The 25,124-nt window shown below is 34.3% G+C and overlaps 3 protein-coding genes across 4 annotated transcripts; 2 read left to right on the top strand and 1 right to left on the bottom strand.

Moving 5' to 3' along the window:
- The first annotated feature begins 2,248 nt into the window (after positions 1-2,248).
- LOC100777789 (auxin response factor 6) lies at positions 2,249-9,452 on the top strand. Of its 2 annotated transcripts, none has more exons than XM_026128469.2 (14): positions 2,249-3,336; positions 3,699-3,811; positions 4,299-4,397; positions 4,537-4,593; positions 4,681-4,836; positions 4,928-5,012; positions 5,178-5,268; positions 5,714-5,878; positions 5,957-6,079; positions 6,794-6,869; positions 7,034-7,181; positions 7,308-8,488; positions 8,626-8,816; positions 9,016-9,452. In XM_026128469.2, the coding sequence occupies exons 1-14, from the start codon at positions 3,294-3,296 to the stop codon at positions 9,212-9,214; spliced, it is 2,727 nt and encodes a 908-aa protein (XP_025984254.2). In that variant the 5' UTR covers positions 2,249-3,293; the 3' UTR covers positions 9,215-9,452. The 2 variants fall into 2 exon arrangements, with proteins under 2 accessions (XP_025984254.2, XP_040871425.1); XM_041015491.1 differs by having other exon boundaries at positions 7,305-8,488.
- A 6,211-nt stretch (positions 9,453-15,663) lies between these two features.
- On the top strand, positions 15,664-16,399 carry LOC100787764 (60S ribosomal protein L38). The gene is made up of 3 exons (XM_003524826.5): positions 15,664-15,823; positions 15,941-16,124; positions 16,226-16,399. The coding sequence occupies exons 1-3, from the start codon at positions 15,821-15,823 to the stop codon at positions 16,246-16,248; spliced, it is 210 nt and encodes a 69-aa protein (XP_003524874.1). The 5' UTR covers positions 15,664-15,820; the 3' UTR covers positions 16,249-16,399.
- A 4,605-nt stretch (positions 16,400-21,004) lies between these two features.
- LOC100787239 (microtubule-associated protein futsch) lies at positions 21,005-24,790 on the bottom strand. Its single transcript, XM_003524825.5, has 6 exons — positions 24,387-24,790; positions 23,637-23,808; positions 22,810-23,496; positions 21,998-22,445; positions 21,798-21,879; positions 21,005-21,501 (listed from the first exon to the last, which is right to left on the bottom strand). The coding sequence occupies exons 1-6, from the start codon at positions 24,414-24,416 to the stop codon at positions 21,298-21,300; spliced, it is 1,623 nt and encodes a 540-aa protein (XP_003524873.1). The 5' UTR covers positions 24,417-24,790; the 3' UTR covers positions 21,005-21,297.
- Positions 24,791-25,124: the final 334 nt, after the last annotated feature.

Here is a 25,124-nt window from a genome sequence, read left to right as displayed (position 1 = left end):
AGACTTTGTCTTGCTCCACTTGATCAAGCCTTGAGATTATAGTTTGGAGTTTTTCAATAAAATTAAAAAAACAAATTAGACTGAAAAAAATATAATAATGACTAATAAAATTAGGAGTTGAGCAAATAATAGATTAAGCCGGGTTATATTTAATTATAACTCGTTCCTAAAGTTTTAGTAGACCAATTTTTAGATTCTAACCATTTTTAAACCGAATAAATTGGATAATCTACTTATTGGATTGTGTTTTGCACAATCCTAGAAAAATTGCTCTTTCGGCTAGATCGACGTAACAGTTAAAAAGAAGAAGCAACATTATAGATTCTGTATTTCATACTTTTCCCCTGTTTTTTACTTTTTACCACCATGTGTTGCATGATACTACTATACTTGAGAAATGATCATTTTCATGAAGCACAGATGCCTTGACACTCTTTGACTTTGTTGGCTATTGCCTATTGGGCATCAAGACTTCAGTTTGAGTCCCAAGTTGTGTTTGACAAAAATAAAAAAATAAAACCATTACATCTGAAAACTTCCCAATTCTACCTTTGCATGAGTGCTTCTGGAACAAGTTGCCTTGCAATGATGCTCCAAGATCCTGAACATGCTATTGCTACTACTTTCTTATCCTTCCATGCATGTTAAATCAACCCCCTAGTAGCCAGCTACAAGTTTTATTCTCCCTTCATAATTAATACTACATTAATCCCATCATAAAAATTAATAATATCATTCATAATTTCTTTTTGTTTCCATCGGACCGGAGGCCATATTCTTACAGTGTTTGATCTTGGCTCAAAATGCTTGATTAGTCTGAGTTGCAGGTATTGACCAAAATTCAATACCTTGATACATCCATTTTAATATGTATTTGTGTGGATAATAAATTATATCTTAATTCAGAATTAAATTACTTTTATTTTTGGTGGGAGAATTAAATTACTTTATTGTTATTACAAAGATAAAATATCACTGTTATTTTTGGTGGGGAAATTAAGTAATACCTTCGTTGTGGTACATAGGAAACAATTATTAAATTCATCAAAGATCAATAAAAAAATTAAATTAATTAATTTTTCATAAATTTTAATTTTATTTAAGAATATCTATGATATTAAATAATTTAAAACAATTTTGTGAGAAAAATATAAATTTATAATTTTTTTACATTGCCGTTTACTTTGTATAATAAGTTAATTGATTATTGTAGTAATAATTATCTTAACAATTATATCTATAATAATTGATGATTAGATGATAACTACTCAATTATTAATTTGATCCTCAAATCATTTTAAGCGGTACACTTTGGTTTTAAAGTTTTAATTTAATTCTCAAGTTTTTAAAAAATGAATCAATTTGATCTTCAAATTTTTAAAAGATTTAATTTGATTCTTAATTTTTAAAAAATGAATTAATTTGGTGCTCAAATTCTTACAAATGAATGAATTTGATTATCAAATTTTTAAGAACTCAAGGATCAAAATAAACCATTTAAAATAATTTGAAGACTAAACTAATTAATTTTAAAAATTTAAGGATTAAATTGAACCTTTTAAAATTTTGGAGACTAAATTGATTCATTTTTAAGAAACTTAACTTCTAAATTTAACTTAAAAAAATAGAGAACAAATTATCATTTAAAATAATTTGACACCAACATGATAATTAAGCACACTATAATTTTTTTTACAATTTCAGTAAATAATTACTTCATTGTTAGGTTAAACATAAGAATATCTTTTATAATTAAACCCACTTCTCCCCATATCTCAACCTTATGAAAAAACTTACAATTAAGAAATAATATTAAACCTCAATTCAGTCAAGAGTTACAAATCATTTTTAAAAATTTTTGACACCAATAAAAATATCATGATAAAAGTTGTTTCGTAAAGTCAGTCTATAATAGTTTTCTTATACTGTGTTTTAAGACTGATAATTATAGGTATTAGTTGAACAAATCATTTACTCCATTTTTGTTTTGCACAACTTAAACAATCTTCTTTAATTCAGCAAATCAGTAACCTTCATTTTCACATTAAAAAGGGAGAAAATAATTGCACGAGGGCAGCTGTAGTAAAAATCACTGAATGCAGAGGCTGATGTATTTTCACATTAATTTCTTTTCCCTCGTTCATTGTCTGAAACCGTGGACATATCGCATTCACATGATGTAAAATATACTAAAATATAAATAAATAAATATAAATACTGTATAAAGCAAAAATGCGAAAAATAGTGAAATGAAATGAAATCTTCTCTCTCTTTTTCTTTCTCTCCCTAGAAAAGATAAATCATCATCTGACACAGGGACACACTCTCTTTCTCCTCCTTAAAAAACACCCAAAAACAATGGCGGTTCTGTCTTCATTCTCTCAAGCATAGAAAGAGAAAAAGCAACAGTAGCACGACCATAGTCGCCGCCGAAACTGCTACCCATTTTCCATTATTGTTGCTTAGAAAAGAAAAGAAAAAAAACCCGTCCCGTTTTTTAAGAAAAAAAAAACTCTAAAGGTGTATATCACACTGTTTTCTTGTCCCCTCCGTGAAAAAGGAACAAGTACCTACGTTTGTAACCGTGGTCGTTTTCCGTTGCAACGTTTGCTTCGGTTTTTTGTGCTGTGGAGTGAGTGCTTGTGCTGATTCCCAAGTCCATTTTGCGCTTTTTTCCCGGGTTTGCTTGAGATCCGGTACCCTTTGGGATTTGTAGCTCCTTTCGCTGAGATCTGTTTCGTTTTGGAGTTTCTTTGCTTGTTTGGTTTTTCACGTTGTTGCCAAAATTTGTTGGTGATATAGAAAAAAGGGTAAAAAGAAGGTGCTGGAGCGTGTTACTTGCTATTGGTGATTCAAGCGTTGTTGTATGATGAAGTATTGGGTTGAAGATTTGAACTCTGGGTGGTGGGGGTTGAGGAGGGTTGGAAGCGAATGAAGGGTAGGAGTAGAACAATTGTGTTCTGTAGTGACACTGGTATTGGTTGAGGATTGAAAAAAAGGTTGGAATTTTCTGAGTTTCTTAGCGTTTCTCGTTGATGGTTGAGGGAATTTGGCATCTGGGGTGTTTGAGTTTTGTTTAGATTTATTTGGGTTTTGGTTGGTGAAGGGGGGGTAAAGGTAAAAGAAGAATGGTATTGTGGAGTAGGGAGGAAGAGAAGAAAGGGATTGTTGTTTGGTTTGGGGTGGAAGTTGGGGGAATTTTGTTGCTGCTAAATTGGTCTACTTAAGAGTTTGCTTGAACCATTGATTTTGGGGCTGGGTTTAAGGTTTGAAATTGCTGAAACTTTGCTGAGATGAAACTTTCTTCATCGGGTTTTAGTTCTCCACCTCAGGAAGGTATGTGTACTCTTGTTTGCATATTCTTCTTCCATTACCTCTCCATTTATTTTCTCTATTTCTATTTTCGGGGAACTAGTTATTTCATCCTCAGTCCTATGGGATATGTACTCCCGTGGTTTCTTTTTTTTTTTTGAGGTGGGGATGTGGAATTTGATCTCTTGTGGCTACAGTTTCTGTTCTCTCTCCTGTAGCTAAGAGATCAGAAAAGGAATTTGGTTAAATTTGCTGAGCACCCTCCTCTTTCCTTTGTTGTTTTGAGATCTTGGTTCTGCCATAATCATTTTGTCCTCTGAGGCATTTAAGGGGGCAGTTATGAGCTTTCTATTGCATATTCATGACATTGGGATGGGGTTTTGCAGGAGAAAAGCGAGTTCTAGATTCAGAACTTTGGCATGCTTGTGCTGGTCCTCTTGTTTCTTTACCAGCTGTTGGAAGCCGAGTGGTATACTTTCCACAAGGTCACAGTGAACAGGTGAGTTAGATTATAGCTCCCAGAGAGAAATCCTTGTGGTAGCTATCTGGATTTTCTTTTACTATAGTATGTGTAAACTGTAAAGTAATAAAACGAATCTTCGAATCCTGGTCCTGAAGATGCTGTTTTGGTTACTTGCCTTCTAAATTGTGACATGAATTGGTTCTTTGCCATGCCTCTTTGGTCTCTAATGTAAGGGTGGGTTACTTCTACACTCTTATAACAAAAACTGGCTTTGTTCTTTCACTATGGTGACCCTTGTGTATACTAATGCTTAACTCACTTTTAAGCACAATTCATTAGTCTTAGACTGTTGCAGTTTAATGAATTTGCTCTTAGAAGTTAGAAATAAAATATCTCCACCTACCACCCTGAAACCAGCACCTGAACTTTTTACATTTTATAACATATATGCTCTTTTTTCTGCATAAGCTACATGCATATGCTACATGCATATGCATAACCTAATCAGCATTTTTCTGCTTAGGTTGCTGTGTCTACCAACAGGGAAGTGGATGGCCATATACCTAACTATCCAAGCTTACCACCGCAGCTTATTTGTCAACTTCATAATGTGACTATGCATGTAAGGCTGGTTTATTTATTTATTCTTTTTTTACAGCAATAAGCTTGTTTATTTTGGTTTCCTTCTTTCAAATTCTCGCATATGCTGATTTCTGCACTCTCTTTTTCTATAACTATTTGTTCATTTCTTTTGGATTCAGGCAGATACTGAGACAGATGAAGTGTATGCTCAGATGACCTTGCAACCTCTTAATCCTGTATGATTCCCTTTCTTAACTGATAACTAGTTGTTTGAGTTTTATGTTTATATTCTAATATCAACTTTTGACTATGACTGTTTTCAGCAAGAACAGAAGGAGGCATACCTTCCAGCTGAGTTGGGCACACCGAGTAAACAGCCAACAAACTACTTCTGCAAAATTTTGACAGCCAGTGACACTAGCACTCATGGGGGATTCTCTGTTCCTCGCAGGGCAGCTGAAAAAGTTTTTCCTCCATTGGTAAAATATTGTTACATTGTCATGCTCTAAAATTTTTAACTCGGTTCATTAAATCTATGAATTTCTTAAACTTCATGATTGTGACCTACAGGACTTTTCACAACAGCCTCCTTGTCAAGAGTTAATTGCAAGGGATTTGCATGGTAATGAGTGGAAATTTAGACATATCTTCCGTGGTGAGTCATAAAGCTCTTTTTAATTGCAAATGTAGGATTTGGTTTTTATGTTTTAGTTAATTAATTTATTTTTACTTCAGTATGTTTCTAGCTGGGTGCTGAAAATAAGTTCACTTTCCATTTACAATGTTTGAGTTTGGTGTTTTTTTCTTTTCTTTTCTGTAGGCCAGCCCAAAAGGCATCTACTTACAACAGGATGGAGTGTCTTTGTGAGTGCTAAAAGACTTGTTGCTGGTGATTCAGTGCTGTTTATCTGGTAAGTAATTTTCTGCTCCTCTTGTTCCAAGTTTTTCATCGTGTATATTGAAATTGGTCTTTGGCAGTTATGTGACTGACTTGTATCCCTAAATCAAGCCATGTGATTTTTATGTCATTTGGCCATTCAGAAGAATATAGGGGAATGTTTTTGTTGACATGTTTCATGTATTGTAATATTTTTATCAGTTTATATTTTGAGGCAGGGGTCCATATTGGGCTGCTATTGAAGTATGGTCTTCCTGTTTATTGTGATGTCCAGATGGTTCAGGCTTCCTGTTTATTTCGATGTCCAGATGGTTCAGGCTTTATGAGAGTTGTTGTTTCTTATTTCTCCTAGCTACTTGATTTTTCATCTAGACTTTGATGATATTATGTTGAGCATAGTTACTTTCATTATTAATTATCTAATAATTGATCTAATAAAAATGTATTTTCTTCAATAGGAATGAAAAGAATCAATTGCTTCTTGGCATTCGGCGGGCTAATCGACCTCAACCAGTGATGCCTTCATCAGTGTTGTCAAGTGATAGCATGCACTTGGGGCTTCTTGCTGCTGCAGCTCATGCGGCTGCAACTAATAGTCGTTTTACCATCTTTTATAACCCACGGTACAACTGTCATACATTAGTAGAGTTTTAAGTTATATGATATATGGCTTAAATTGACAACCTTTTTTTCCAATTCAGTGCTAGCCCATCAGAATTTGTCATACCTTTTGCAAAGTATGTTAAAGCCGTGTATCATACTCGAGTTTCAGTTGGTATGCGCTTCAGGATGCTGTTTGAAACAGAGGAATCCAGTGTGCGTCGGTAGGTTTTTGAAACTTGTTGAAAATGATAGTGGAAATGCTTTCCTTTATATGGTTGACATTTTGGTAAATTGAGTCAATATGCAATATGATTTTAAAAAATCAAACATGGTTTAAATTTCAAAATTGATATAAGCCACAGCTTACATCTGTAGAAGAATTCTTGGTTTGTGTTGAATATGAGTGATTGCTGTGATTTTCTTGTGAGGTGCTTTTAATCTCATGTTGTTATGCATGGTATATTTGGGCTATTATGCACTTGTGTGATAAATATTAGATTAATTAATTTCATTTTGTGCTTATCTTGATAAACGAATATGCAACTTTATTCTAAGTGTTGCGACATGTATAATGTTTGACTCTAAAAATAAGAGGATATTCATATCTTGTTTCCCATGGCATATCAAATATAGGTGCATGGCATCATAAAGTACGATTATTTATCAGTACTTAAATTCAATGCAACATATACATTTTTATTTAATTTGTCTTGACATGTTATAAATCAATTGCCTGAGCACCACTTTGGCATTTATTTATTTTTTAATGATGGTCTGTAATTTGTTGCAATGAGATGAACTGGAGACATTAATTTGAGTGTATGATTATTCTGATCCTCAATAATGCTGTAGCAGATCATCTAATGCTCAGTCAGTTTGTAGAGTTGGTGATACATGTTTGTACTGCTAATTTGTTTATGTATATACTCATGCAGATACATGGGCACAATAACTGGCATTAGTGACTTGGATTCAGTCCGGTGGCCAAATTCACATTGGCGCTCAGTCAAGGTCTGTTTGTAAACATTAATGATATCTCATTGATGTCATATAATTTAATATTGAATGTTACTTGTATCTTCAGAAGTAATATTAATAATATCTTTATTGGGAAACATTTTGTCTCATTAAGGATTGAGGAAGGATTTTAAAAATGGCATTTATTTGAGTTGTAGGTTGGCTGGGATGAATCCACAGCAGGAGAGAGGCAACCTCGAGTGTCTTTATGGGAAATTGAGCCATTAACAACATTTCCAATGTATCCATCTCCATTCCCCCTTAGGCTTAAGAGACCGTGGCCTCCAGGACTGCCTTCATTCCATGGTATGCTTCTTACCACACGTGAGCTGAAAATATTCATGAGAATTCAGTTTTACATTTCTAAGTCAATTTCATTTATGCATCAATGGAAACTCATTCTCATTGTCTCTCCCCTATGGATCGTAGCAGGCTTGAAGGATGATGATTTTGGTACAAATTCTTCACTAATGTGGCTTCGAGACACAGACAGAGGTCTTCCATCTCTTAATTTTCAGGGGATTGGTGTTAGTCCTTGGTTGCAGCCAAGGCTTGATCCATCAATGGTGAATTATCAATCAGATATGTACCAAGCTATGGCTGCCGCTGCACTTCAGGATATGTGGACTTCAGATCCTTCCAAACAGCATCCTACGTCCGCAATTCAATTTCAGCAACAGCAGAACTTCCCCAACAGGACTTCTGCCTTAATGCAAACCCAAATGTTGCAGCAGTCTCAACCTCAGCAGGCTTTTCCAAATAGTCAAGAAAATTCACATCCATCTCCATCTCCATCTCAATCTCAGGCTCAAACTCAAACACACTTTCAGCAGCATCTACAGCATCAGCACTCATTCAATACTCAGAATCAGCATAATCTTCTGCAGCAGCAGCAACAATCGCAATTGCAACAGCAACAAGTGGTAGATCATCAGCAGATTTCAAGTGCCGTCTCTACAATGTCTCAGTTTGTTTCAGCACCTCAGTCTCAATCACCACCAATGCAAGCTATCTCTTCACTTGGCCATCAGCAAAGCTTTTCTGATTCAAATGGGAACCCTGTGACTACTGCTGTTGTTTCTCCCCTGCATAGTATATTGGGTTCATTTCCCCAGGATGACACATCTCACCTTCTCAACCTTCCTAGATCCACCTCTTGGGTTCCTGTTCAACATTCAACTGCATGGCCGTCCTCCAAGCGTGTTGCAGTGGATCCTCTCTTTTCTTCTGGAGCATCTCAATGTGTTCTACCTCAAGTGGAGCAGTTAGGGCAGCCACAGAGTACCATGGCTCAAAATGGCATTGCATTGCCACCCTTTCCTGGTAGGGAGTGTACAATAGAAGGAAGCAATGATCCACAAAATCATCTTTTGTTTGGTGTCAATATAGAGCCCTCATCACTCCTAATGCATAATGGGATGTCAAGTCTTAAGGGAGTCAGCAGCAACAGTGACTCACCCACCATACCTTTTCAATCATCTAATTACCTGAACACCACAGTACCTGATTCTTCATTGAATCCTGGAATGACACACAATATTGGTGAATCGGGCTTCCTGCAAACTCCAGAAAATGGGGGGCAAGGAAACCCAACTAACAAAACCTTTGTGAAGGTGAGCTTATCCAGTGGGAGTATTCTCTTTCAAATTAAGCATTTTTAGTTTTTTCTCGTTACTATGTTGTGATTGATTCACAATAAAATTTGGCATGTTCAAGTCTTGCATTTTCATGTGATGTTTTTTTTTTACAGGTTTACAAGTCAGGGTCCTTTGGAAGATCCTTGGACATCACTAAATTCACCAGCTACCCTGAGCTACGCAGTGAGCTTGCTCGTATGTTTGGCCTGGAAGGTGAGTTGGAGGACCCTGTGAGATCAGGCTGGCAGCTTGTATTCGTTGACCAAGAGAATGACGTTCTTCTCCTTGGTGATGGCCCGTGGCCGTAAGTATTATTTGTTCCTTTTCTTTCTAAATGCCACTTCAGAATAACTGGGTTACATAATTTTCGTTGTGTACCCTGAGTTCTTATCCTTATGGTTCACAGCTTGTATATTCTCGATTTCATTTCTTTGTGAGAGCAAATGACCAATTGATCAGGCTTCTTTTCTTACGTCTTTCATTCCATATCTTTGGTGTGACAGGGAATTTGTAAATAGTGTAGGGTGCATCAAGATACTTTCCCCTCAGGAAGTGCAGCAAATGGGCAACAATGGCCTTGAGCTTCTTAACTCTGTCCCCATTCAGAGGCTCTCTAACGGCGTCTGTGACGACTACGCAGGCCGTGAGGACCCAAGAAATTTAAGCACTGGGATAACAATTGTGGGGTCTTTAAACTACTGAATGATGTGACAATCAATACTATGAATCTCTTCTCTCTCTTGTATTATTACTCCTACTTCTCCACTCTTTGTCAATGGTGGGATGTACTGCCTAGTTGTAGTTTATAGGCTACTTATAAGCCTTTTGTTTTTTTTGTCTGTTTTCCTGTTTTTTGCTGCCTAGGACCATTCATAAGATAAACAATGTAAACCATATGGCATCTTGTCAATGTGCTATCTACAATATATTGATTACTTAATCTGTTAGGAGTTCAATGCCCGAAGACTGAAGATAGCTCTCTCTCCCAATCTATAGTTGTATTGTTACTTTATTTTAATCTTGACCATAAGATCATTGGGGCCATGTATTTGACCAAGAGTATACTTAGCAATTGAATTCATTGGTAAAGCGTCTTTCATGCATGAAGATCAAGTTGATGCTAAAATTCAATGGGTGTAGTTCAATCAAAATATCTGCAAAATACATTTTTTGGGAGGGATGAGAACTTTGAATGTAATTAAATTGCAATTGATAATTAGATTGATAATTGATCTAAAGGATCAAAACTTGGGAAAATCCTTTGAAAAATCGATATGGAGCCTAAAGTTCTATGATGTTATTAAAAGAAAAATAAAGTGGATGATAATAAAGGAAATTGCATTTTAGGACTTACTTGATCTTTTTGATAACTAAGCATTTTGGGAAAGGTTGATGTGACACTTAGAACATGAAGAGGACACCAAAACCATGTGACGTGTCTCTCTTAACATAAAAGGACGGTGAACAGATCACTTTGTGCTTCCATTAATGTGAAAGTGGCCTGTTTTGTATTCTTCTTGGTTTTGGCCATGCACCTTTTCAGTTTAACTTGTGATGGATTTGCTTCATGAATGGCAAAGATGAAAGCTGTACATTTGTACATTTCGATCTTGTTTATTCCTTCACATTCTAATACTAAGTATTTGGAATCTTAAACCTAAAAGCATCTGAATTCCGTGCTACCATTAAGGTATCCTTTCTTGGGAGGTTGACAATTTGTTTCTTAATGATGGTAGTTGGCTCATGAGTCATGGCTGGCTTCAAAATCACTTACCTAACTTTGAGGGACAGGAACGGTGCTAATTGAAACATCTAAGGTGAACTCAATAAAATCTTCACCTAGAAAGTATAGTTTTGGTTATGATAATATATCATGTACAAATTCCACAACATAATAGCTTAACTGATAGGAGGCAGAAGAGAAAGGTAATATGCACATACTGTCTGACACCATTTTGAGAAAATTGTATGCTAGTTAGTAAATATTATTATATACATAATAATAAATATTAAATGTAGTGGTTGGTTATAAACATATTCCTAATCCCTATTAGTTTTTTAACAGTGACTTTCCCTGTAAAAAAAATTGCAATGCCATTTTTTACGCAAGGTGTATTAATAGAAATATCAAATTCCCCTTAAAATTTAACAAATAATTTTGTCATCTTTATAACTTATTATCCCTTAACAGCCGAGAGTGTTGTATATAAATTTAGTATAAATATTCATTTTCATCCTTGAATTTGTTAGGCGTTGATAATTAAGTCTCTTAAAAATGAAAAATTAAATTTTTTTTCCTCAAATTTGTAAAAAATATAAAAAATTAGTCTTATTAATAATTTTCTCCGTTAACTCATACGATTGAGTATACTTGACACTTTCGATAATGACATGATAATTAATGGTTAGCAAGTGTCATCTACATTACTCTCACGTTAACTGTTCATGAAATGTAACTACCATACATGTTTGGAACATCTTTTTCAAAAGAAAATAATTAAAGTACTCTCTCAAGAAGTTAACAAAAATAAACGATTATTTTATTAAAATAAATTGAACCAATTACACATTAGGTTTGTCACTTTGTATACGTCTATATAAAAATCAGTAATTATAAGTAGATCTCGATTTTTTAAAATGTATTAATTTGCCTAAAGAACAGAAGTGAGGTTTAATAGCCTAGCGTGCATTTTGTACGAGATAGGGTTCATCGTGGCACACGATCTTAAACAAATTGAACGGCTCTGATTACTTTAAACATTCGGAATACAATGAAGACACATTTTTCTCCTTTCTCCTAACTTTTGTTTGTGGTAGGAGGCATATAAAAATAAAACAGACATGTTGCTATTTTGTTGAATAAAAAACTCAATTGCAGCACATAGAATCCTCTCCAAAAGTACTGTTTGGCAAACACCTTTGGTTTCGGATCTCACTCGAAAATCAATTATGGTAAGTAGACTTCATTTAGAGAAAAGCGAAAATATTACACATCTATATTCACACTAGAATATCAAATCTAATTCTACTTTATTACTAAAATTAACTTTTTAACTCGTTTTTAAAACGTCCTCTCTGAAGAATACAAACCATTTTTATAATTTTAATTCTTTTAACACTAATTCTTTCATATTCTATTGAATTATAAAACAAGGGCACTCTAAACGAATGACTAATTAATTTAATTTGTAAAGTTGGAAAAGTTATAGTTGGATCGCATGGCAATAATAGTTATCAGGATGGCGTTAGCAATTATTCCTGGGTCACATCTAAAGAAAAAAATATCCGAGTGAAACACAAAAAAGAATTAATTATAGATAAATAATTAAATTTTAAAAGATGATGTAAGCAAAACGTTATTTTATTAAAAAAATACGAAAATCATAATAATTTTTTCCTACAAGAATACTTTTTTAGGAGGTACGAAGATAATGCTATCCCAATATTTTGAGTCAAGGCGTCCCAGCCCTTGAATACAATGATATATCTTTTCGTTTCTTACAATAAGTCATAATATAGGAAAATGCTTTTCATACAATAAAAATGGAATGAGTGTTGTATTTTTGGTTATTCTAAGGAAATATTTTTAAAGCTTGTATATTCAAAAAAAGAATAAAGAAAAGAAGCGAAAAAAAAACAATAACTTTATACAGTATTAAAAATATATCAATTATTTGATGTTTAAAAAAATTATAAAAACGCATGTATTCGATCTTATGATTCATTTTATCAATTTAAACTGTGAATAGTAGTTAACAGTAATCAGTCGTAGAAAGTAAATTATAATTTTAGACAAACTTTAGTTATGATATTATGATTCGGTTACAGAAAGTGTGGCGACTCTAAAACACTCTTACAGAAACTAAAAAAATAGGCAGTCAAAAAGCTCAAATCTAGGGTTTTTGTCCTGCATAGGAACTAGCTAGGGCAAACAAGGTGCCCTTTTTAGCTGTGGCACTATAGCTGTCGATCCACCGGGATTGGGTGGATAATGCTGGACTTGTGTGTGTGGGTTTAATTGAGCAATTTTTCGATGCATGTTGTGGGGTTGCCTAATTTTATGACCTTTTTTTTTCTTCTGGGTATGGAATGGTGACAAGGTAAGACACTATCCACCATAATAATAGCAATGAGAATAGGTAGGGTTGGCAATCCAACAATCCTAGCCCACCTTTACTGTTGATGATAACTTACACTCTATCTTATCTCTCTCTTCCTTTTTTCTTATCTCTCTTCCATTTCTCCATCACCCACGGCATGATCCAAAAGGTTGTAGCAAACTGGCAACCTTGTATAACAAGTGCATGGATGTGTTGTTAGTTGTTTTCTCCATAATTGATTTATAATAATATACAGCGAAAGCACGTATCAAATTACTCTCTTGGTAAAATTATTCTCTTTCAAAACTTTAGGTACATATTTAATTTTCTTGATCCAATGTTAAATTTATAGTTTTGATTGAGTGATCAGGTCTAGGAATTTTTATACATTTTTAAAATTATTTGATACTTCGTTAAATAAATTTAATTATTTAACATGTAATATATTTTTTAAAAATATATAAGTAAATATTGACTATAAGATTATGTGACTATAAAAGTCTGATTATCTAATTAAAAATTAGTGTGCACGAAATCATGATCATTAAATTATCAATATGAAAATATTTAATTATAAATTAATATATCATATAACTGTACATGTTTGATTTATCTAAAATTTAGTGTGTATGATTGTTGAATTAATATCAAAATATTCAATAGTTAGATTAATAAATTTTAATGTATACAAAGAGTAATTGAAGTGAGTAATTCTATTAAAAAAATATTCTTAGACTAAATTAACCCCTTCTCACCATATATGTACATATAAACTTTTTTTATTATGAGAAATGAAAACTAAATATTTGAGTCATATAATTATATACAAATAATGAAGCTTAAAACTTAATAAAAGTCACATGACCACTCTTTAAAAAAAGTCATGTATATTTTTTCTTAATCTTAATCATTCAATTATAATCTAACTCATTTCTCACATTAAAAATAGTTTTGATTTGAAATTTAAGGATTTTGATTATTTTAGACACATTTCTCTGAGATGGTGGGGAATTATAGCACAACATTAATTACATAAGGACGCATAGTTAAACTTTTTACCGGGGGTTACTGGAACATGATCAGGGTCATTAAAGGTGTTGGATGACAGTTTGGTATGCAGTTTATTTGGTCAATATGGTCGGGCAATAACTGCTCGATTTTTACAAGAAATATTACAGATGAGGAACGTCTAATTGAAAACATCAAAATCTATTCTTTTGTGATGGAAGAAGCTTAAAAGAGCTTCACTTATCCTCTTTCGGGTTGGATGATGAACCCAGTGTTGTGTTTACTAAGCTTTTTCCTTAGGTCTATTAATAGAAAATTAATTGAGGGACACATATCAGTCACTAATTGAATAAATTAAACGGTAATAAAAATTATCAAGACACTAATGAGATTGCATCTATTAAATTTTCAAAATTCATGTCATCCAACCCATGTATTCTTATATATGTGTGTGCAATAAGTTACTAAGAGTAATTATAAAAGAATTAAAAATTAAAATTTTGTCTTCAAAAAGTCTTTACTAATTCATTTTTAACGTTTTCTCTCTTGTTATTCTCTTATTTTCTTGAAGTAAATTGTCAATGGATAACATATGACTTATATCAAATTACTCACAATTTCTTTAAATTTGTTTTCAAAGTTGATAACATATTTCTTTCCTTATTCCCTTTATCTATCAACATTAATTTTCAGAATTCCTTTGTTTCCATTCTTTTATGTTCTTTGCTTTTCATTGAGTAAATGAATTAAATGTTATAGGTGATAAATTTTGAATACATTAAAAAAGGTTAGCCGACATATTTGAAGAGCTTTAAGTTGAAAAGCTAAAATGGCTTGAGCAGTGAAACTATTTGCTTTGCTTAAGATATGTTAACTTTCAACTTAACACTCTTCATATATATCTTTTTACAATTCTTTCCGGTAGAGGATTGATTCTCCTTTGCTCTATTTTGTGTGGCTTCTTTGTTGGCTTACCTTTTTTGATGTATTCAAAATTTGCCACTTATAACATTTAATTCATTTATTAAATGAAAAGTAAAGATCATGAAAGAACGGGAACAAAGAGAATCTGAACAATTGTTTGTTGTTGTAAAAGAAAAACTGATGTTGATAGATAAAAGGAAGAAGGAGGACGATAACGGAGGTTGAATTCCACACACACAAAAAACTGTTGTCCCTTTACTATTCACATAACTTTTTCCTTAAGCCCGAAGTATGTAGTAGTGCCATGAAGAACAATGTTGCACCAAGAAATAATTTCGCTGTCATAGGAATTCTTCCTCCATTATTGTTCACAATAAACCGAGCAAACATGTGTCAAGCAAATGGTGAATAGACGAAAAATAAAGAAGAAGAGGCTATGAGCGAAAAAAATACTGGAAGATGTGGTGAACAAATGAAAAAGAAAAAAGACAGCATGTGATGCACGTACAGAGGATGGGGTTGTTTATTTTATTGTCAAGACGTGTCCTCTGAATGTGATGGCGGCGTCACTTTATTTACACTTTTCAATTGTAACCTTACATTTAGGGTTTTACATATTAGATGGGTCGGGCCTCTAAGGTCATTTTATTTTTCATTTTGAGCTCCTAAGCTTGTCATTGTAACCTTGCAATTCCATTTTTCAGTTGAGAACATTGGCCATGGTAAAATTAGATGAAAAATGACTTTTTATCAAAGAAATATATTTTACTAATTCATACTTAATCATTATGTTAAAATAACATGTTATATACATCTATATATATATATATATATATATATATTTATATAATATTTTTTGTTTAAGATTTGCCGGTTTATTTTTTAAAAAAAAAAAGTGTAAACCGATTCATGTAATTTAACTTGTGACCCATCACTTACTATCCTAACGGAGTCACCAACCAATCTAGTTCTAATAATATTGGATCTCCCTATTAGTCTTCCATTGACAAATAGCAACGCTGCGAGGAACGTAATTATTTTTTTTTGTCTAAACAGAATACGTTTAATTCAAAAAAGAAGGAAATTATTTTATCACATTTGGGCCATTAGAAGAGGGCCACGATAGTTTGGGCTCGGGGGCCCAACACAAGCCGGGCACCCGATTGATAGACTAGGGTTTATGTAAGAGAAATTGGGACACCATCGTATACATATTGAAAAGGCGCCCAAGCAAGTTTGTTCTTTCGCCGCCGTCGCTCACAACTCGCAAACCACAATGGTAACTACTATTTCGTTTTCTCCGTCTTTGATTTGATTTATACGATGTTTGTTTGTTCGTGTGGAATACGATGAATAATGTTCTGAGTTTTATGTGTGTGTGCACGACACAATACAGCCTAAGCAGATCCACGAGATTAAGGATTTCCTTCTGACGGCACGGAGGAAGGATGCGAGGTCGGTGAAAATCAAGAGGAGCAGGGATGTCGTTAAGTTTAAGGTTCGATGCTCCAAGTATTTGTACACGCTTTGTGTCTTTGATCCTGAGAAAGCCGATAAATTGAAGCAATCTCTTCCTCCCGGTTAGTTATTATTACTGTTCCTCTTAACACTATCGTATGCTATATGTATTTGGGATTATGAATTTTAGTGTTATGTGATGCATGCCATTTGTTGCTTGCAGGTTTGAGTGTTCAAGACCTGTAGAGGTGCTGAGTGCGGCAGCGTGCGTTTGTTTATCTTTTTGTTGCCTCATGCTCTAGATTTTGTGGCTTGCTTTTATATTTTGGTAATTGTTATGAGGATATGCTTGTTTTTTATTTGCTATGAAAATGCGAAAGTTTTATTTTGAGCACAATTTAATTGAATTGCCCATAATTTTGTGGTTTATTTTATTTATTATGATTTAGTACTGTGGTTAACCGTTTGCCTAGAATAGAACAAGAGGGTTTCAAATTGGCAATTTAGCCTAAAGAATCATACAATTTTATTTGTTCTAGCGATACTAACTAGGTTCGACTCGCACGAAATTGTATAATTTTGCGCATAATTTTCAGTCTGTGGTCCGAGTGAATGCTTCTACAAATCCAATTGTGCCCGAAACGGCTATATGCTTAACTGTCGAAATTCCACTACTGCTCGAACTCAACATCGTGTGTTTGGGTTAGTTTTATGGTAAATTTTTAATGATAAAGGTATAGCAACAAGTCGTTCTACATTTTCATGGTATCACCATGATTTCATGGTACCCATAACTCTTTGCATCAAAGAAATCCTGACTTGGTCATCACTGCTGTAAAAATGTAGGCACAGTCTTCTCGTACCTCATTCTTAGTTAAACACTTGTGGCATAAATTCTCGTATTATAAACTGTTTCTTGAGGGTGCAAATTTCGTTACCCAATTGCGTATCTAACTCAATACCTCAGCTGGATACTTTTTCGCTAGTAAGCTTCTCAACTCATTGGGGAGGTGTTGACATCTAACAATCTTTTTTACTTAGGTAGAGTTGTTTCTGCTAGCTGAGATTGATATTGGTGATTTTAGTCTCTCTTGAGTTTGTGTCAATTTGATTAGCTGCCACAATTCAAATTGTGTTATGTAATTGGGAGCGATTTCATTACTGTTGTTGGTTTATCCGATTTCATTAGATAACAAAGGAAGCTGCCGTTAGATATGAGAGAATTAAGGGTACATATTCTGCTAAGTCAAGCAATCAAATGATATATCTCGATTTTAGTTTTACTAGCTCGATCAGGTCCCTAACTTTTGTGTTGATCAATTCATGGTAATGGTAGATCAATAATAGTTCTAAATTGCTCATCGTAGTGTATTTTAAATTGATCCTCATTTTGAATTTTCAACATGACCTTGATTCGTGAAATCTATGCCTATCTCTCTTTTTCATCCCCACTTCGATTAAACTGAAACAAACCATCCGGTTTCTCTCATCAATTAAGTCATGCTGGAAAAAAATTTGAATATATGGTGAATGTAAGTTGTTAGGATCGTAAATAAATTCCTGAAAAGGAGGGGAGTGCTAAGGGGATCTAGTTTACTTGGTTGTATATTATTCTTTCCATTTTACGAATAAAAAAAGTATAATTATATAATTGATTCTTTAACTATAATTTAAAGTTCAATTTAGTTCCTCAATAGTTAAAATGTTTAATCAGATCCTTAATTGATTAAAACGCAACAATTAACCCTTTCCATCCAATGATAATTGATAATGTTAAGTTGTAAATTGTGCAGTTTGAATTGTAAATAGTGGTGGCTGAAAAGAACAATATCCACCCCAAATCAACACAATCAAAATCCTAATCATCCCAAATTAACGCAATCATAACCTAATAACCCCCAAATCAACATAATTAGAACACAATAAGAATAAAAATTGAAAAAAAAATAGATATAAATCTGGCCCATGGTATGTTCCTCGTCAATGGATGCTCATCTCTGTCATCACTAACGCCAAAGCTCTGGCTCTGAGCCCTACCTCTCTTGTCGGTGTTTTCATTGTCAGAGCCGCTTTCGCTTTTGGATTTGGGTGCGAAGGTTGTGGTGTTGTGGGGGTGGCAGGCAATGCTTGTGCAGTTGCGTGGTGGGTGCATATCAATTTGAATTCATGGAGGTTGGTGGTGGCTTGTTGTGTGGCATAGTTAGAGGAAGGGGTTGCAGGTTGGTGCAAATATAATGTTTGAGAGAAGAAGGATAAGAGGAATAGTTAGAGAAAGGGAAGGAAGAGGATGTTAGTCAATGTGACAAATTTGACAAAAAAGATATAATTGTTGTGTTTTAAACAATTAAGCCACTTGATTGAATATTTTAATAATCGAGAAACTAAATTAAACTTTAAATAATAATTAACAGACCAAATGCATAATTAAATGCGTTGATTAAAAAATTATTAAATGATGTTTTGATCGACATTTATTAACTCTACCTTATAGTGTACCTTACTCTGGAGGAGTCAATCCTCTTGGGAATCTTTGATTAAATGTACATATTTGGTTTTACTTTTTTTAAAGAAATAATTAAATTTAATGGTTTTTAAGAGACTTTTAAAAATAATAATTTCTCAACCAATTTATCATGCACTAAAATTATACAATGCGATCATAGTCCCAATCTAGCTGATTGAAATTAAACTAAGTATCGAGGATTCCATAAGCATGCATCAAGTTATTTGTTTATTTAGAAAGGTGTTAAGAATATCTTCCATCTGACAACAAGAGATAGTGTCTTTCTCTCTCTCCCAACAAAATATTTTCTTATACCAAACCGGGATCAAATCTCACTTAGCAGCTTAAGAAACACATTCATATACCAACTATGGATCGATTTTGGGGGATGAGATCTAAACCAATTGAGAGTCTCACCTCTCAATGTTAAAGGAATAGTTCAACATACATTTGGTTTAGAAAGACATCAAGTGCTAGAAATGCATAAACACCGGTTCGATTGCATAAGTATAGTACGAATTACCCACCTTTTGTGTTTCGAGTAGGGGCGTCAACATATATGCTTGCTATGAGTTACAACATTCATCATGTTAAGGTGGATTGTGAAGGTGTGGGATTTAATTTTGCAGCTGTGTTCCAATTATCGAATGCACTATTCTAAATCATTTGCGAGTTATTGTTGTATCTTTGGAGCTTATCTTAATTCCTTTATATGCTCCTTAATGGCATTGCCCCATTATCGAACACACTATTCTAAATCATTTTGTTGTTTTAACCATATCGAGTGAGAATTGGATTTACCAGGTTTCTCATAGATGATGCCAATGATCAGTCTGAGATGGACTGCTACTTTGTCCAAAGTAGAACCGAGGGGGTTTAGCTCAGCTGATTGAGCACAATGCGTGAGTTGTTATAAATCCTTAAGTAGTTATTTTTTATTCCTACTGATAAAATATATGTGTATAGGGTTTAGAGATGAGCTTAATTCTCTGACAGTGTCCAAGGTTTCTCATGGACAATAATACCTATATTGGTGTAGCAACAGAGCAACTATACTTCTGAGATGAGATATGATTCACTGTTCATAAGTGCATTTTAAGATTCTTTTGTTTTTGGATTGAGTCTAAGCCCAGTACATAACATGAACAATACATGTACCGTATTAATAGGTTTGACTTTTAAAAATTGCCCATAATTGTTGAAAGTGTTTAGAACCGGAATGTAACTTAAAGAAAGCGACTCGTTTATTGTAAGAGCAAATTAAGATGAAATAAAGTAAAATTATATAGGTTAACTTATAAAAATTATGAAACACGGTCAGACGTGCTATTTCTGGTCACTAGGATCCAAATGTGTTTTTATTTTTTGCTGTTATTGTGAATCCAAATATATTTTGGAGCATTGCAGATGTAGGACTGAACCATAGGCGATTCCCTGAATTTTTCATGCAGTTCTTAGCCCATTCAAAGTCCAAACCTAGTGAGCATGTGATTGTGGTCCCCCAATTCTTTCTCCACTTGGGCAAGTTATAGGAGGCAACTTCACTTTTACAGCCTTGTGGAAACTTTTGTCATTCTCGATACCAAACTCAGCTCAAGGCATGAAATTGGCCCATTACATACGTTTCTTGTGGTGGCTAGTGAAAGGTCGAGTCAATAAAAGGAAAAAATGAGCATGCTTACTAAACAAACTTGTGCACATCTTTTTTCAATCCATGCTTATTTTATTCATGGGTTATTCTTTTTAAATATTGAAGGTCTCCCTCTAAATGTTGTCAGAGTCATGAAAGTGGAGCACAATAACAAGTTCTTTATGGGAATTTAAAGAGCCGAAAGCAAAATGAGCGTACGTATTTGTATATGACACCAATGAATCTTAAACACAACTCAGAGATTTTAGAAGTTTTAAACTAGCAGAAATTGGCCATTACTTATTTATTGCGTGTTATGATTTATGAAAAGTAGTTTTGTTTATTTATTTATGTATTTATTCATCTTAATATATAGTGTGGTTTGTACAAACTTGACGGCTATTGTGATAGCCTACTTTTATTTTATTTTCACGAGACATAGCCTACTTTATTGTTTGTAGCATGTTGCAAGCAACCAATTCACATTTAATCTCTTAGTTGCATTTCGTAATAAAGCTCAGAAAAGGGTCAAAACATGCTTTTGAGTATCACAGAAAAAGAGCGAGCCAGCTTTTACTGGTCCAAGTCTAACTTTGGTAAAAGAAATTTTTTGTAATGGAACACAATAACTGAATCATTTATTGGGTGCTAAAAAAAGCTTGTTTTCTTTACAATGTTTTAATAGTCAAATTTAATCCTCTAGAAAGCATGTCAATAAATGAATGTTTGTTATGTGTCTCATAGCACCAATATTCAAAGTGTATGGTGTGATAGCACCAATATTCAAAGTATATCCTTGTTGAGATTTTCATCCAAGTTTGCAACTCTTTAATAAAGGAATAGAATTTGTATCAAAAAATAAGATAAACTGAAAGCAAGATCACAACAAAATTTACATTAGAGTAAACTAAAAAAGCCAGGTACATCACAACAAGCATTTCTCTCTTCTTTTTTTGAAAAAAAAAAGACACAGTTTTGTGACTTGTAAACATCACTCAGCAATCAATTTAATGTAGCACTCAGGTGTTTGAAAATTACAAGGTTTCAAGTAACGTATAAGATGATATACCAGTTTTAATGACCCATATCATCCACGGTAAGAAAGATAAGCAATCTTGTAGTAAGGTGCATTTTCTTCTAAACGCAGCGTTTAAGGTATATATCACAGCCAACCACAGCAAATGTAATTGGAAGAGGGCAATCGTCCTGTTTGGCGAATGTATTCTGTTTGAGCCGCAGTTCTTTCTGCTTCTCGATTTTTTCTAGCTTCAGCTGCTGCACGTTTTTCTTCTGATCTTTGCCTCGCCATAGCAATCTTTTTCACCATTTTTGCATGTGTCTGGGCTCTCATTTGCTCAACTTTGGCCTAAATGCATATAGTTTCAATCAAAGGCAAGGTAGTAGTAAAGACTTTAACTAAAGTATTTCTAAAGTTATATTGCAATTAGATAATGGCCAAGCATTTCATACAATATATTCAAGTAGACATGAGTATTAATCACAACAAAATTTATCATGCCTTTCTCTCCCCTTCCCTCTCCATATACTTGGTTTAAAATCCTTTGTAAATTGTAATCTCTTCAAACTACATTTTAGATTTCAACTTTTGAACATGCAATAACTTGGTTTCCAATGAATATAGCTATGTAAACGAATAACTACCTCAATTCTTCTCATTTCTGCTTCTAATTTTGCCTTTTGTTGACTTTCCCATGCTTGAATTTTGATTTCCTCACGCTTAAATCTGCAAATTTTAACACAAACACATTAGCAAGAATGAACAAATTACATGGTCTATATCTATTTTCCAAAAAAAAAGACATGATTTACATTAGTCTAGAGAATGTGAGTAAAAATAAAACCTTGCAGTATGTTTAGATTTCTCAGCTTCCTCCCACAGAGCCGCACGTTTTTCAAATTCAATTCTCTCCTGTTCATTCACATTCGCCTCCTGAGGCGAAGATTTGTTCTTTTCCTGCTCATCTTTGCTTGCCCATGCAGCAATATTCATCTTACCAAGCTGCACCCCAAGGGCTGCAATCTCTCTCCTTGTCTTGATCTTCATTTCTTCTTCAGACAAATTCCTTTTTCCATTTTCAACTGGAAACTGGGAATCCTCATCTGTTGTGTTGTCCAACGGTGTGGGAGCAGGTGCACCTCTCCTAGGAGTCGACGGCATTGAGGAAACTGGGCTCCGTAGTGGGGTCGCAGACCCAACAGGAGTAGCAGTCCGGGAAGGTTCTTGACTTGGCACAGGGGTCATTTCAGTTCCCATGTCTCTCATGGCAACAGATCTTATCCCAGGCGTCACTGTATCATGAAAACAAGCTAATCTACATTGAGCATGTCACCAATAGATGTAATAAGAACATGCACCAGGATATCAACTTTCAATGTTTTAGTGTTCCACTCCTTTTTTTTATCACCATGTGTATGTATTTTCCACTCATATAATAAGAAAATGCACAAAAGATTAAATTTCCAAGTGTGTATAAAAAATTTCAGCTAGCGATAACTGGCTTATATTTTCTATTCTCCAGTTATGCAATGAAGTAAAGCTTGCCTTAAAATAGCACGAATAATAATTATACAAATGCTTTGCATACTTTTTAATCTTCCCAAAAGAGGATATAAAAAAACATATATCATCAATTTTGGGGGTTGAATAACATACCTGACTGATCATCTGTACTTCTTGAGCAAGATAAACCTAATTCATTGACTTCTTTTAGATCTTTGCTTTGGGGAAGAGACTCCACCACTGGATTTCTTCCGTGTGCTTGACCTGAAACCGAATGAGCATCGGAGGGAACAAAAGAGAATTTCTCAAATCCCATATGTGATGTTGGCTGACAGAAATCGACTCGCTTTGTTTCTGTAACTTTGCCTGTTGGGAGTTTGTGATCACAATTACCAGATTCTGGAGCAACCCTCCCCATATTTGTTGGCATGCGATTTGCTTGGTTATGAGCAGTCTTCTTTTTTGAGTGATTAGCCTGTATATTTTGCCTATTCATTATCCATTTCTCGGCATCATTCCACTTAGAAGGAATAGGTCTGAATAGGGATCTAGTGGCAGGATTGTTCCCTGGTCTCTCCCCTTTATCAAACTCAAAGCTGGACGAGCTAGCATTGCTGTCATAATCAAGATTTTCATCTTCTATTGCCCTCACCGCATGAATTGCGCTTGAACTTCCGGTGTCAACCTTGGGAAAATGGTGCGTCTTTGCACGCCCCATGTCGCCATTTTCCTTAGGCATTGTCTCCTTAGGTTCATAAGAAATCTGGCCGTTCTGTTTCCGGTCCAGCAAGGCATTACTAGATGGCTTTAATGACAGAACATCCAAGCTCGGAGATGTTACTGGAAGGAACAAGTTTCCGATTACTCAACATATGAAGCACTTTATTCAATAGAAAAATAAATACACAAAAGCTGGGATAAATACTGACTAACACAATAACAAATGTACATGCAAAAATTGATAAATTGCAATTGCAAACCTTCATCATCAAGGTTGTCATTTTTTGAGTCAAGTAAGCTATTCACAAATTCAGCATCCTCAATCCTTGAGGGGGAGGTTCTGGATGAGTTACTGTTGGATCCATCTTTCTTCCTATGATGGTGAGGTCCTAATAACTTCATCCTTAGTTTACTGGGAGAAATTATTCCAGCCTGCAGAAAAAATGGCATACTTACCCTCAACAAAATCCTAGAAGAACTCAATTAGAAAATTTCTAACAGAATCCATCTAGCAGCACACTGCATAAACAATTATACCCAATACATGACCACTTTCTTCTTTTCCACCAAAAGGCCCACCCCACCGTTTCAATCCACACCCTTTATTCACTCAGAAGAAAAACAAGGGAAAATGAATCCTACCCTTTTTTTTTCGTTTCCCTTTTCAGCCTTTTTTTCCCTCTCTTCCTCACCCACCCACCCACCAAATAATAATGACAAACCCCATCATCCATTCATTACAAAAGTAGAAAAAGCAAAAGCATGATTTTTGAAACCATGTCAAAATTCACTCGGAGGGAATCAATGAAACAAAGCCCACAAAGAAACTGAAGGGATGATGACTATTCTGAACTCCATGAACACAAACCTTGAACAATATGAACCATTTTGCCACCAACCCAGTTTAAGAAACAAAATAAAGATTTAATTTTGATGAAAAAAAAAACAATGAGGTTGAATGGAAGAGGAAAGGAGAAAAGCGATGGCAGCAGTGAGGCTAAATGCCAAACCTGAACTTTCTCTATCCTCTCGTACTCCATTAGATCTCTGACTGTCTCTTTCTTTCTCTCTAAGTTGGAAGGTAGCTCATGCAGAAGTGGAAGGGAGAAAAGTTGAATTTTACAGCTTGGCTTGGAAGTAGTTATGACTGGTGAGTTGTGACTGTGAATGAGAGATAATAACAATAACACATGAGAGAGAAAGAGAGTGAGATTATGAATGAATGTGATGCAGCAAGGACAAGGACAAGAGCAAGAACAGGAACAGGTGTTTGCTTGCTCAAGAAAGTGTTCAAGTTGGGTTCCTCTGCAGTACAGGAGATGCTGTATCTATCAATCATCTCGCCACGCCATCACAATGGCCCCTCCTGCTACAAAATTAATTCCCATTACAACATCTCATTTATGAATCAATCTTTTTTTTTTTTGGTACGCACCTCGTGTATTTTTATAGGAGCCCATCCGTTATAACTTATAATTTTTTTTTAGAAAAAATAAATATGTTTCTTTTATAATTCATATTTTTTTTTTTAGAAAGATAGTTATGTTTCAAATAAATTTTAAATTAAATATAGGAAAAGGAGATTGTGTTCTAGTTGAAGGCAATAAAAGCCTCCAATGGATGCCCTGACCTTGACCTTACTGACAATCAACATACGCAACAATGACAACTGAATTTGATGAGTTTATATTTATGCTTCAATGGGGAATTTAAAATATTTTAAGAGATTAAAAATGTAAGATATTAAC

Source organism: Glycine max, chromosome 5, assembly GCF_000004515.6.
Source record: "Glycine max cultivar Williams 82 chromosome 5, Glycine_max_v4.0, whole genome shotgun sequence".
NCBI lineage: Eukaryota > Viridiplantae > Streptophyta > Magnoliopsida > Fabales > Fabaceae > Glycine > Glycine max.
Note: the sequence above shows the minus strand (reverse complement) of the source record. Positions and strands in the feature narration are given on the sequence as shown.

Bases quoted from the DNA above. Each gene is read 5' to 3' on its own strand.
- LOC100777789 (XM_041015491.1), top strand. From the start codon at position 3,294: ATGAAACTTTCTTCATCGGGTTTTAGTTCTCCACCTCAGGAAG. The intron at 7,182-7,304 runs GTATGCTTCTTA...TATGGATCGTAG, and splicing joins AGGACTGCCTTCATTCCATG to CAGGCTTGAAGGATGATGAT. The intron at 8,489-8,625 runs GTGAGCTTATCC...TTTTTTTTACAG, and splicing joins CTAACAAAACCTTTGTGAAG to GTTTACAAGTCAGGGTCCTT.
- LOC100787764 (XM_003524826.5), top strand. The intron at 16,125-16,225 runs GTTAGTTATTAT...TGTTGCTTGCAG, and splicing joins GAAGCAATCTCTTCCTCCCG to GTTTGAGTGTTCAAGACCTG.
- LOC100787239 (XM_003524825.5), bottom strand. From the start codon at position 24,416: ATGGAGTACGAGAGGATAGAGAAAGTTCAG. The intron at 21,880-21,997 runs GTTTTATTTTTA...TAAAATTTGCAG, and splicing joins AAATCTAAACATACTGCAAG to ATTTAAGCGTGAGGAAATCA. The intron at 21,502-21,797 runs GTAGTTATTCGT...ATATGCATTTAG, and splicing joins CAGAAATGAGAAGAATTGAG to GCCAAAGTTGAGCAAATGAG.